Genomic DNA, 12,069 nt, shown 5'->3' on the forward strand with positions numbered 1-12,069 from the left:
GGGGGCGGAAATCACACTCTGCTAGAGAAGGGATGCCTAGCATGTACTAGGTATCAAAAGCAAACTGAGGGACAGGCTAAAAAAACAGATTAAGAAAAACCATTGAAGCAGGTAGCCTTCCATGTGAATCATTATGCCGACACGAGAAAAACAACTTTTTCTTTTGCAGATCTCAAGCCCAGACAAACAATAGGCATTAGGCCAGTTCCTCAGAGGATGCAGTCTAGTACAGTTTTATTGATTGAACCCAAAGATCGAATTAAGTATTCTTAATAGGCACCTTTAAAAAGAACAGAGTGATTTACTACCAGCAATATATTAGAGAATTTATTCAGTTGAAAACTTTAACTACTTTGAATCAGCAAGTCTAATCAAAATGCTTGCTTACTTCTTTTTCTCTTGATATCCTCTGGAATGCTTTTAAACATTACATTAGTCCCTGACAATAGCTGTGAGACACTGTGCAAGTTAACCTTTGTACAATTACAATGACAGGGAGCTAAGGATAAACACAACCAGGTTAAATAAATAAGGAAATACTGAAATATATACCAACCTCTCTGAATTTTTGGAGGTATAACTTCAAAGGTTCAACATAGCTATCAAACCCCAAGGTAGACATGGCAAAGAGAATATCCTCTCCATTGATGGTCTTTCTTTTCTCTTGGTGACACCTCTCACTTGCTTCTGATGTTATAAAGCTGATGAATTCACTTACACACTCTTGCACACATTCCTTTGCGTCCTTAGCAATCTAGTAAGGAAAAAAATATAATAAAGTGATTAATCAAGACGCAAGAAGATTAAAAAAAAGAACCCCAAAAGAATACACTAGATAATAAAGGAAACATCCCAAAACCTGGTGACAAGACCCATTTAGGCAACACCTGTATGTGAGGGAACCACTGGATGTCATCACTGCTCTATGTAAGCACAGCTGCGACATGATTTTAACATAAGTTTTACTATTTCAAGCAACACAGCCAACTGCCAGGATCTCCTGAAGTCATAACTGTGTTCTGTCCAAGCTTTTACATATTGATGCATCTCAGTATTGCTTACTTTGCTTACCTACGCCTCCTCTTTAAACTTGTTCATTACAATGTCATAGCCCACTTCCACCTTCCTTTTAATAGACCCAGCAGTTCCAACTCCACTGCAGTACATTCCCACAAATTCTGCAATGAGAAGTATTTTTATCCTGACCAGATTCAGGGACTAGAATATATGCCTAGCAGCAAGCCTCTCTAATGCTTTAATATTCTGGTATAAATTTGCCAAATGAGAATTCAAATGAAGAAACATAAGCCCCAGGCAAGAATGTAGTAAGTAAATTTGATTATGGTTTTCAGCTGGACAAAAGTAATTTACCTGACTTAAAATAACAGCAACCATTACTCATTATTATTTGGGAAGCTGACAGGAGCCAACTGAAAGATTATAATAATTAAGATTCTTATTCTTCACATGAGAACCACCTATCTGTATTTAAAAAAAATAATGAAGCAGTAAGCGTATGTAGAATCTTCACTAGTTCCTCTGATATTTTCAGAGACACAGGGCGAGATTTTCAGAAGTACTCATCAGCCAGCAGCTTCCCCTGCAGTTTTTCACAAAAACCTCCCTGATTTTTCAAGATAGCTTGACATCCCATATGCTAAATTCTTGAGAAAAATCTCATCTCGATCACTAAAAATTTATGACAATATGGACTAGTGAAGAGATTTTCACAGCATAGATATAAATGTAACACCCAGATCTCCAGAAAGCCCTGAACACTGTGAAAGTACAAGCAGATATATGTCTTGCTTCTATTTAGAGTGATCTTAAAAAACGAAAAAAGAGAAATCCGCTTTAGCTAGAGGAAATGTTACGGGGGCAGGAATTGTAGTGGAATACAATAGAGAAACAGCAAGTAATAGGAACCCTGCAAAGGTTTAAGATAAACAGGTACAACAGTCAAACGCTTATACAATCACCAGCTCAGCAGAATGGATTAAAAATTCTATTCTTAGAAGTAAGAAAGAAAACAAGTCTTTCAACATCTGGTCTTATCTGCTACATGGTGTAATGCAGACTTCTTAGGTCATTCTGGCATTTGGACATGTAAAGATTCGAGCAATGGAAGACAAGCCAGGATGAGGAATGGATTTTTATTTCATCCAAAATGGTTCACTTACTCCAAATTTTATATACCTCAATAAAAGCAGATTAAATTTCACATGAGAATCGCATAGAAAGTATTCCTACTGATATGGGATTGTCACCAAGTCTGACCCATTATAACAATTTCAGAGAACACATCTTAGAAAAAGAAAGCTCTTGAAAGCCCTATGAAAAGCACCATTGTGGATAATCTAATTATGGCAGTTACTAAAAGCTTTCAGAAACCTAAGAAAAATGGACATGGTCTCAACCACCTCCTGCTTGGTTTTTTTTTTGTTTTGTTTTGTTTTTAAAAGGCTTTTCTCCAATAAACCAGGATCATTTGGAAAAATGTACTGTTCTACCAACTCAAGTTCACTTAGAGGAAGGACTAAAACTCATTAATACGCCTTCTTTACCAGACTTACCTTTCCTGTTTGAGGTATGGCATTTTTCATTATCCTTGCCACATTTGCAATTGGAAGATATATATCTTGTTCTCTGAAACTCTCTTTTGAGCCATTTGTATCTTCGTGATCATTCATGCTGTCCTCTGTGTCTAATGAAATAAAGAAAAGTTAACAGAAATTGTATTTGATAGACAGCAGGCAATAATTAAGGCAAGTTTAAAATCTTACGCTGAAGGATGAAGAACTTGTGAAAGCCCAGCATACTAACATTGTAGAAATAATTAAAAAAAATAGATGTAACACCAGGGTACCTTTATGGGTGTTCAATATCATCTTTATATTATGCATAGAAATGTATGTGGCTGCTGAACACCAAGCATTCTTAATTTCATGTCAAAATACAAATTGTTTCCTAAGACATTTTTTTTGTCGTCACCCCAAAAGACTCAGTGTCAACATTGAAAAATCCAACCCCCACCTTCAGACTGCAGAAAAAATGCTTTATACAGTGAGGCATTATGAATACAAACAATTGCACATTCTTAGCCTGAGAGCAGATAGCAGAGAACTATAAAAGAACTGGAAGGAAATATAGATATATATACACACACAGAGAAATAGTAATATTTACTGTAACATTTCTTACCATCATGAGGCTGTATCACATAGTGACTGCCACCAATGTAATCTCCAGCAATCCCTAACTGAGAAGCATCCGTTGTGGAGCTATCACCATCCATCTATAACCAGAAGGAGGAAACCTTTCAGGTATGTTTGTTACACCGTTAAGCATAGCTACGGCTGAAAAACAGCACTTTAATCAACTTGGAACTATGAGACCAATTTATACAAAGTATAAATATTTTGTCATTTGAGAACAGTATCCCCTCTCTCGTTACCGAGCTTTATTGACAGTGGAAATAGTGAAACTGTTTTGCGAATCTTCCCCAAAAATTCAGCTGGAGGCACAGACCGTGTGCAAAAACGTTTGGTTCATGCAGCCTATATATAGCAACCTCATGTCATTCCCATGCAAGTCTGACCAGAACAGGTCAAGGCATCTGTTTCTCTGAACAACCCGCAAAACCCAACACCAGCCCACTGCACACTGAACGCTTTACCTACTATTATTACACAGAGCGTATCCCTCACTCACCATTACCCTCCACCCAAACAGCTTTTGTCAAGCCCACTGACAAACTTCTAGCCAGACCTCAGGACCAGCTTTGCATCCTCATCCTCCCTGAGGCACCAGTCACTCCTAGGTGCCTTCTGAGTTGTGTTTTCCTTTGCTTTCCCTGGTCCTGCCCCGCCTCGCTCCTCTGGGTATCCCTCAGTGCTCCTCTCACAATGTTCTTATGTGGTGGCCAACAAGAAGTCTTCTCCTTGGGGCTTTAGAGATGGGGTGACAGTTTAATAGGTACTTTGAATGCCAAGAGAAGGAGAGAGGCCAAAAGAGCCAGCACTTCCCTCCTTGGCTAGGGACCTTTGTCCTGGGAGGCACCAACCACGTTTCAGCTGGAGGAGTCTGGGAGAAGCCTGCCCTTCTTGCCTTCCCTCTTCCAACAGGGGCAAAACTACTGAGAGAATCAGCAGCCATTTGCTGGTAAGTCTCAACGTTTGCTAGAAAATCTACTTTGTGAAGGTCTCCCAGTGCTGCTCCGAACAGAGGCTGTGGCCCAGAGACTCCTCAGCAGCCTGCTGTCTCACTACTTGGAGACATCGCACATCTTGCACTTCCTCGTTCTGCAGAGGCGAGAGGTGAAGATGCCTCCTATGTCCCGTGGAAGTTCACACCTCTTTAGCGCAGACTTGCCACAACAGCAACCCAACACATCACTGCCTTTTGCACCCACATTTTGCCACCATATGCAACACGCACGTTCTTGCAATAGCAAATGCTCCAGCCCATCTAACCTGTTACCATATTACATTTTGCCTTTTTACAGGAATAATGAATTTCCTTAAACGCTATCACCAGGTGCTCAGTAGAAAGCTCAGACCTATACAGAATCACGGCAGACAAGTTTAACTTTCAAAGGGGCTATTTTAGCAGTGCCAAACTTAAATTTGAATTCAAGTCTCCAGCTTTTTAAAACTTTTGGACAATCTTGACTTTTTTCCCATTGCAGGTGTCTTGAAAACTAGTATATTAAAAATATACTTTTGCAGAACATTTAGCTCCCATGCTTCCAAAATGTCTTCCCCTCCCTGCCCCAGGTAAGGTTGTATTTTTGCAGTCATGTGCTTTAATAATGCTTCTTTTGCAGAGAGGAAACAACGCAGAAATTAGGGAGAGAGAAGGGGTGCCCAGCACATGCAAACTCTTTCAACACTGGCACACAAATCCAAAGATTTTTTTTTTAACACATCTAGATGCACAGCACCAGATTCGCCTTCGCCTCACATTTTCTTGGCTATGTTTAACATCAAACAGCTCTGTTAGCATTTGCTTATTTACCTGTTTGCTAGAAAATTAGCTCTTCCATTCCCATTCTACACTTCATGCAGTTCCTTCTCTGGACCAGCACTTCCCATCCTTCCCCCTTCCCACCCCAGCTGTTTCCAACCCGAGCAGCCGGCCTTTCTGACGAGATACATGCACAGCCCCGTGGGAGGCAGAACCCGGCTTGATTCACTGGCTGACCTACACCAGCTGTGCGGGTACCCTGGTGCCTTTGGAAAACAACCTCTGCCCCAAAGGGTTGCGTGGTCATTGCCGGTGAGACCATGCAGCTCGCTTTCTTCCAGAACCGTTAGTCTGAAGAGGGGGAGGGAGGGAGAAGCTATCTTGTGCTACTTTTATACCTACCCAGAAATACGAGCAATTTAACCTCTCTCTTATCTGCACTTTGCCTGTGGCCACAGGGCTGGGTTTTGCTTTCAAACCTTTAGGCAACATCCGATGCTACGTTTGGCCACAGATGCACACGTAACCCAAGCACTGCTCGCATTCAAGGCAATACTACAAACGGCTGGATGGAGCCTTAGAAGCTGTTCAAGAGAAAGAAAAACCTCTTCCACCTCTTCTTCATCATACAGAATATTACACACAGACAGCTTTTTTTAAAGCGCTTCTGGTCCCTTTTGATGGGCTTTTGTAAAACGGTTTCACTTCTTACACAGCAGCTCTGCCCAAAGGAAGGGTAGCATTTTAAGCATTAGCCTTCCATGTGCCAACTTCCACATAAAGTCGTTTTGTCTGCATTTTGCCGACTCTTTGTTGGGAGATTTAACTTCGCTTTTCAATTTTCCAAAGGGTCTGCAGTTTGCTTACTCAGCTCGCTGTAATGACAATGCAAGGATATCGCAATCCTGCATGTCAAGATCACCAAAATTTGCATCACCCATCATTAAGAGAGTTGTGTCTGTCTTTCTCTACTGCAATTTGACGCAATTAATGTTCTGTAGTCTGGTAAATCCCAAAAGCTACCTCCAAAATTAAGTTCGGATTTTCTGGCAGTCTTGGTCTCAGTTTTGGCTCTCTGATTCCTACTAGAATTTAACTCAGAATTAGGGTCTCCACAAACTTTAAGCATTAAGTTTACTCAGCCCCAGTACTATTTTAAATGCCTTGATGTTTCTTCCCCTCTCCTTTTTCAGTTTTCTACGAAACATATCTTCTAAAACATTTCCTTCTTTCAGGATTGCAATATTCTTCAAATTTCTGCAGTGATGTGATAATTCACTTGTTTCTGCTCACCCGTCCTGCAGGCTACCTCACCTGAATCTTTATTGCCAAGACCCAGCAATATTATTTAAGAAACCATCCTGCTTTCATTAGCCCAGCTCACCTTCAAGAGACAATTCCTGCTTGAATCTCTTTTAAACCTCCACTGCATCTGTAGACAGTTTTGGCCATATTAGACTAATGCATCCTCCAGGTACTATCTTCGCTTTTATTCTCTTCTGTGTGCACATTTCCGTATCTACTTACAGTATGCATTATTTCACAATTAGTGAGAATTTGAGTGGAAGCTTATCAACATTATGAATCTAAAATAGCGATTAGCAAAATTGACAGGAAAAGGCTTGCAAAAGAAGGAGGCAGATCTATCTCAGATAAAGAAAACAGGCACTGACAGCTTAACATCAACTGAAATTACTTCCGTGGGTATTACTCTAAGAAAGATTTTTAGCTGCCAGGACAACCTTGGGACAGAGGATTACAGACAGCATAACACGCTTCTGCATAACGCTTACCATAACCAGGTCCTAATCCAGGATCACAGGATAATTCAGACTGGAAGGGGCCTTAGGATGTCTCTAGTCCAACCTCTGCTCAAAGCAGGGTCAGCTCCGAGCTCAGAGCAGGTCGCTCAGGGCTTTATACAGCCATGTCTTGAAGACATACGGACGGAGCCTGCCCAGCCACCCTGCAAGCCTCTTCCACTGCTTGGCTGGCCTCGCGGTAAGAAAAGGAGCAGCATCTCTACACACTACTTCAATCCAAATAAGTTTGATGGAAGAATTTCAGTCAGATTTAATTTTGTCACTTAATTCAAATCTAGATCTAGGCATCCAAATATAGCAACTGCAATTAATATACCATCTAGTCACTCTACTAATATTTCTTTGAGCCCGATGGATGACACAAACATGACTCCGCTGAAAAATGTGGCCACTGCTATCCTAGTCATCTCATAATAAACACAGTTACACATTCAAGTATTACAGTTTTAATTTCAGATGTTCAAAACACAAGTCAATCACCGCATATCCAATTGTCAGCTCAGCACAAGGTCTGTAACATATACAACACAATACAATGCTCAGAAAATGAGAAAACACTGCTCTCAATACACTGTTGCTAATTAATCCCCCCCTTCAAACAACAACAAAAAAACCCAAACAAAAACCAAAAACGTGAAACAAACGAAACTTTCAGTGTCCCTGAAGTTATTCTAAAAAGGCAGCAGTCCAACGTACCATAGAAACAACACCCTGCCTACAGTAACTGCAGTCACTCACTGGGAGACTAAAAGGACAACAGTTCTTGCTCTGGCACGTTTAGTAGGAAGAGCTACTTCTTTGGATGGAAGTAGATGCTGAATTTCATGAACAGGCAGAATCCTGGAAGATCTAATCCTCAAAGGTCCAGACGGGCAAAAACTCTCCTCTCAGATTTTGCTTTAACCCCTGGAGCCGTTAACAACTTTCTTTAAAGTACCTATTTGCAGATTATATATCCCACTTGCATGGCCGTTTCAGCATGCAGACATTGCAATGCCTCTTAGTGCAGGACAGCGTCTCCTACACCTGCACGGCTACTGAACTGCAGGAGGGAGGAGGGCTTCCAACAGGTTGATCCAATAGCACATACTGCACACACCTGCAAGAAGCACTTATTGCATGTTGTACATTACCCTTCACCTTTAGCGCTAAGAAAACACTAAAGCTCCTCCACGCATACACATATTGACTGAACCAAGACTAAGAGCTAAGCATACCAGAAGCAACATGTCAGTCTCTAAGGTGACCATGCCGCCATCTGATTTTCATCAACAACAAGGGAGAGAAACCAAGTAAGTACCAGACACTCAACCCAAATATTCAGTGATACACTGCAAAAAGCACCTGAATACAGAGCAGCAGCACAAAGTTTTCTGGTGGTGGTTTTCTGTTTGGGTTTTTTTTTTTTAAACTCTAATGAAAATGGAGATACAAATTAATGGATACAGGGAAATTAACCTGAGAAATACGTTCCAAGGGAAACATTTCAGATCAATGGCATCAAAGAAAACTCAATGATAAGCTGCAAGTGAATGAACACACAGGTTTACACTGACATCTGGTAGAAAATTTTCTGGAGGATGCTTAAAAAAAAAAGCTTCTGTCAGCTGCCCACAACTCAGACTGTTCCTAGAATACATCTATACTGCATTAATAAAACCTCAGTATCTCAAAGTAAATCTTGCATCCTGTTTAATCCTAAGAGCTCTCTTAAAAGAGCAGTATCAGCGGCTCAGCTAAATAATAACTAAAGAAGAATAACAAGCCCAGACCTATTAGCACTGAGGAGAGGAAGGGTCTAAAACTTAGATCAGTATAAAAGGCAAAAAATAGAATCAAAGAAACAAGATTTCGTCTTCAGAATGGGGAAGTTATCTGGCAATGATTGGCAAAACCAGTCTCTTGAGGGGGAACCAAAGGCCTCTTGTGATTTAAGTACTTCACGTGGTATTTATCCACCCTGTCTCCCAAAATTACTACCTTACAAGAGGGACAGCAGAATACGATACGAACTGAAGCACTTGGTACACTTTCCACAGTATTGTCCCTGCCACAGAAGCAGGACAGAAATTATAACTAAAGCTGTAAGTAGTAACCACATCAGTCATTGTAGACTAATTTTGCCACCACACCTTATCATGAGAGATGTAAAGCAGTACATAACAGCAGAGGCAATGAAGTTTTATTTGAGCTTTCTGCACCCTCACTTGCTGCTCCTAAACAGAAATACAGAAATAATTTTAAATTGAAAATACAATTTTAATTTCCTTGTATTTTTCAATTACTTCTGGAGAACCTAATTTCCCACTGAATTCTCACCTGACAGCAAAGCAATGTCTCCTCAAACAAGAAACACCGACTGGTAAATGCATTCACGGGACATCATTCCAGAAGATCCACAAAAAAGTAAAGTTAAAACCCCTTAGCACGTGCCTAGAACACAAACAGATGCTGCACTGTCTCCATCTCAGGCTCCTCTAATCGCTCACATTCAGTGTTTTCCCCCACAGCAGAGTAACATCAGGAGAAGGAGACTGATGCTGAGAGGACCTGACAGCATCACTAAGGCTCATTAGCATCTAGGCTGTACCAGGCTCCTTCCCCTGGACCACAGGGAGGGAACCTTTCCCTTATGAAATACACACAGGGCCTTTTCGCCCTTCCTCTTCCACGTATCAGCATTATGAACTTTATGGCACATCTTACGAGCCCTGATGTCACCAGCCACAAGTCCCCTCCGCATGGATCCAGCTGCGCTAGAGTATGTGGTGGCTCCTTACTAGGCTGGCTAGCCGTTTACAAGTATGGTTACCTGCAATATATATGGGTGGACTACCTCCGCATACATTTTTACATCAAGTAGGAGTGGATCAGTGATATGGAGCAAGCAGGAGAAACTGAGTTTCCATGCCTTCTCCTTTTCAGCAGTAAAAGGGAGAAGCTGGAGGGGAAAAAATCAAGATGAACAGTGGCAGTTTTGTTGCTTTTGCAGAAGCTGGAAGAGGGCAGCAGTGTTGCACAGACTGCACCAACACGTCCTTCCTCCTGCAACACTGACTGAAAGCCCCCATATTACCTTTCCATATTAAGTTTTTAATGCTTTTCTAGCATTTTTTGTGATAAACTAAGCTTATCTGTTTATTAAAGCAGCAATCCATAAATCCTGCCTTTTCTTGTGTAAGTTTTATAACATTTGTAAGTTGGTTATGTTCTTCCTTCATTGCGGTAGTACGTCAAGTGTGTCAAGAAGCTTATTCCTCTCAAGCAATAGGGCAAGTAAGAGATTTACAAAGCTAGTTCAGGACAGGCCAGTATTTTCAGTCAAAATCATCAAATTTGCTGACACTTCCTTTTATTCTACCGATGTTATTGACACGTGTTGTTTAGTATGCATATATATAGTCATGTTTTGCACTTTTTACAAGCATCCTGCCACTAAAACATCAATTTCCAAATACCATGTTTCTCTAAAGTACTATTGCAAAACTCGTACTGAAAAGTCAAGTTTCTTTCTAAGCAAAATTTTAAAGGTGAAGTGACATTAGAGATTTGCATTTGAAAGCACTAAAGGAAGAGTCTTGCAAGCCTTTTTTACATGTTGACAAAAGATATCCGACTTTAAAAGTTTCACAGTGTTTCACATATCTTCACAGTATCTTGAACACTTTCTCACTCAATTTCTGTACACTGCCTCCCTTCATGTAATTATTACCACAAGTAAGAGGTTATCTATTAAACTTTGAACTGCTGTAACTGTCAAATATTAAGAGTAATATCCAGTATTCTCAACTTCTTTCAAATATAATTTCATAGCTGTGAACGCTAGCAGCCAAGACCATATATAATCAACCGCTCAATGCGGAGCACAGACAACTCACACAGACCTCATAAATAACAATTCAGATTAAACCACCATGGGTCTCCCAGAGAATTACATATGGATCCTCCCTTAATGTTATAACTGTCATGCCATAGGCCACATAAGCAAAGGGGGGAAAAAAAAGTAATTGCTAAGCTTATTGTTTAGGAACGCTACGCTAATGATTATGCGTAAACACCATTTCTCCATTCGTGCAAGCCAATTAAAGCCAGACTGTGAATAATGCCCAAAGCAGCTCCTTCCATTTTGCTTTTCGCTACTATTTTGCCTGAGCTTCTTTTGAGAAAGCTGCAATTTTTTTTTCTTTTTAATTGACAATAACTTCCCTCCATCAGCAAGATAAACAAAGGCTACTACATACAAGAGAACCCATTCAAGGGCTGAAATCCAGATTTCTACGTCCCTCACTGCCTAGAAATGTTCGGGTCATTGTTATCAATTATTTTGCCCTCCCAAAAGCAATCCAAGCACACTAGGTAGCTTTTACATGACAGTTCTTTGCAGAACAAAATCGCTTTGGTTAAGCCTCGAAGAAACTGGTAAAGCTAGAAGCTGACTGATTTTCTATTGCTGCAGTATTGCAGCAGGACTTAGGAAGGCTTCTTTAACCAGTCTACCTTAATAGGTGCAGAAACATTACTAGAACACATGCATTTTTTTTATCTTCCAATATGATTGTCTGTGGATAACCTACACAATACTCTTCAGGATCACCAACTACATAATTTCTGGATGGAGCAGTGGCTGGCACACACAGGTATGCCCAAGAACACTTTTGCTGAACACACAACAGTTGTGAGGACATTGAGAATGACGGAGTCCTGTCTCTCTCCTACCTGCCATGTGTGTTATGGGATAAGCCGTCCATGCTGCTCGGCTGTGCCAGCCGATCGATCTCACTTCCTGATTTCATGCCCTTCAATGATGCAACGGCAGCCAGCGCAGGGGCACGGGGGGGGGAAACCTTCCTACTTACACAAATAGCCTCAAAGTCTACCTTGCACCTAGCTCGCATCCGTTCCATAGATACCCCATCTACCACGACTCCTTGTTTTCAAATCGAACAAGACAACGCGTCCCCAGTTATTTAGCAACTTTATTGTTAATCACCTTGGCCGCGATTTCCGTGCTGAACGCGGCAGCCTCCCGTACCTGTGGGGAAGAGAGGCCGCACACCTGTACCCGCCCACCGGCTGGGAACTTTCTGCCGGAGCCCACCTGCAGACCACTGCCTGTTATTCCCTCCTCGAAGCGCCGTGCCCAGATCGGGCCGCCCGCACGGTCACCCGGGCACTCTCACCACATCCCGGGGCCTCGCCCTACGCTCCTTATCCCTGCAAAACACCGCCAGATCTTCAACGAAATTTCGGTCTCAACAACAACGGCGGCGGGGGCCGGGCC

At 41.5% G+C, this 12,069-nt stretch overlaps 1 protein-coding gene across 1 annotated transcript in view; it reads right to left on the reverse strand.

Annotated features, from left to right (window-relative positions):
- The window catches only part of NFYB (nuclear transcription factor Y, beta), a 17,426-nt gene extending 5,583 nt beyond the window's left edge, over nt 1-11,843 (reverse strand). Inside the window, exons 1-4 of the mRNA XM_009332957.1 lie at nt 11,779-11,843; nt 3,202-3,295; nt 2,574-2,704; nt 557-754 (exon numbers count right to left, since the gene is read on the reverse strand). Of these exons, the coding sequence (XP_009331232.1) occupies nt 557-754; nt 2,574-2,704; nt 3,202-3,295 (423 nt within the window). The 5' untranslated portion in view covers nt 11,779-11,843. The remainder of the gene's footprint in view (nt 1-556; nt 755-2,573; nt 2,705-3,201; nt 3,296-11,778) is intronic.
- Nucleotides 11,844-12,069: the final 226 nt, after the last annotated feature.

The sequence above is a fragment of the Pygoscelis adeliae genome, unplaced genomic scaffold (genome assembly GCF_000699105.1).
Source record: "Pygoscelis adeliae isolate BGI_AS28 unplaced genomic scaffold, ASM69910v1 Scaffold38, whole genome shotgun sequence".
NCBI lineage: Eukaryota > Metazoa > Chordata > Aves > Sphenisciformes > Spheniscidae > Pygoscelis > Pygoscelis adeliae.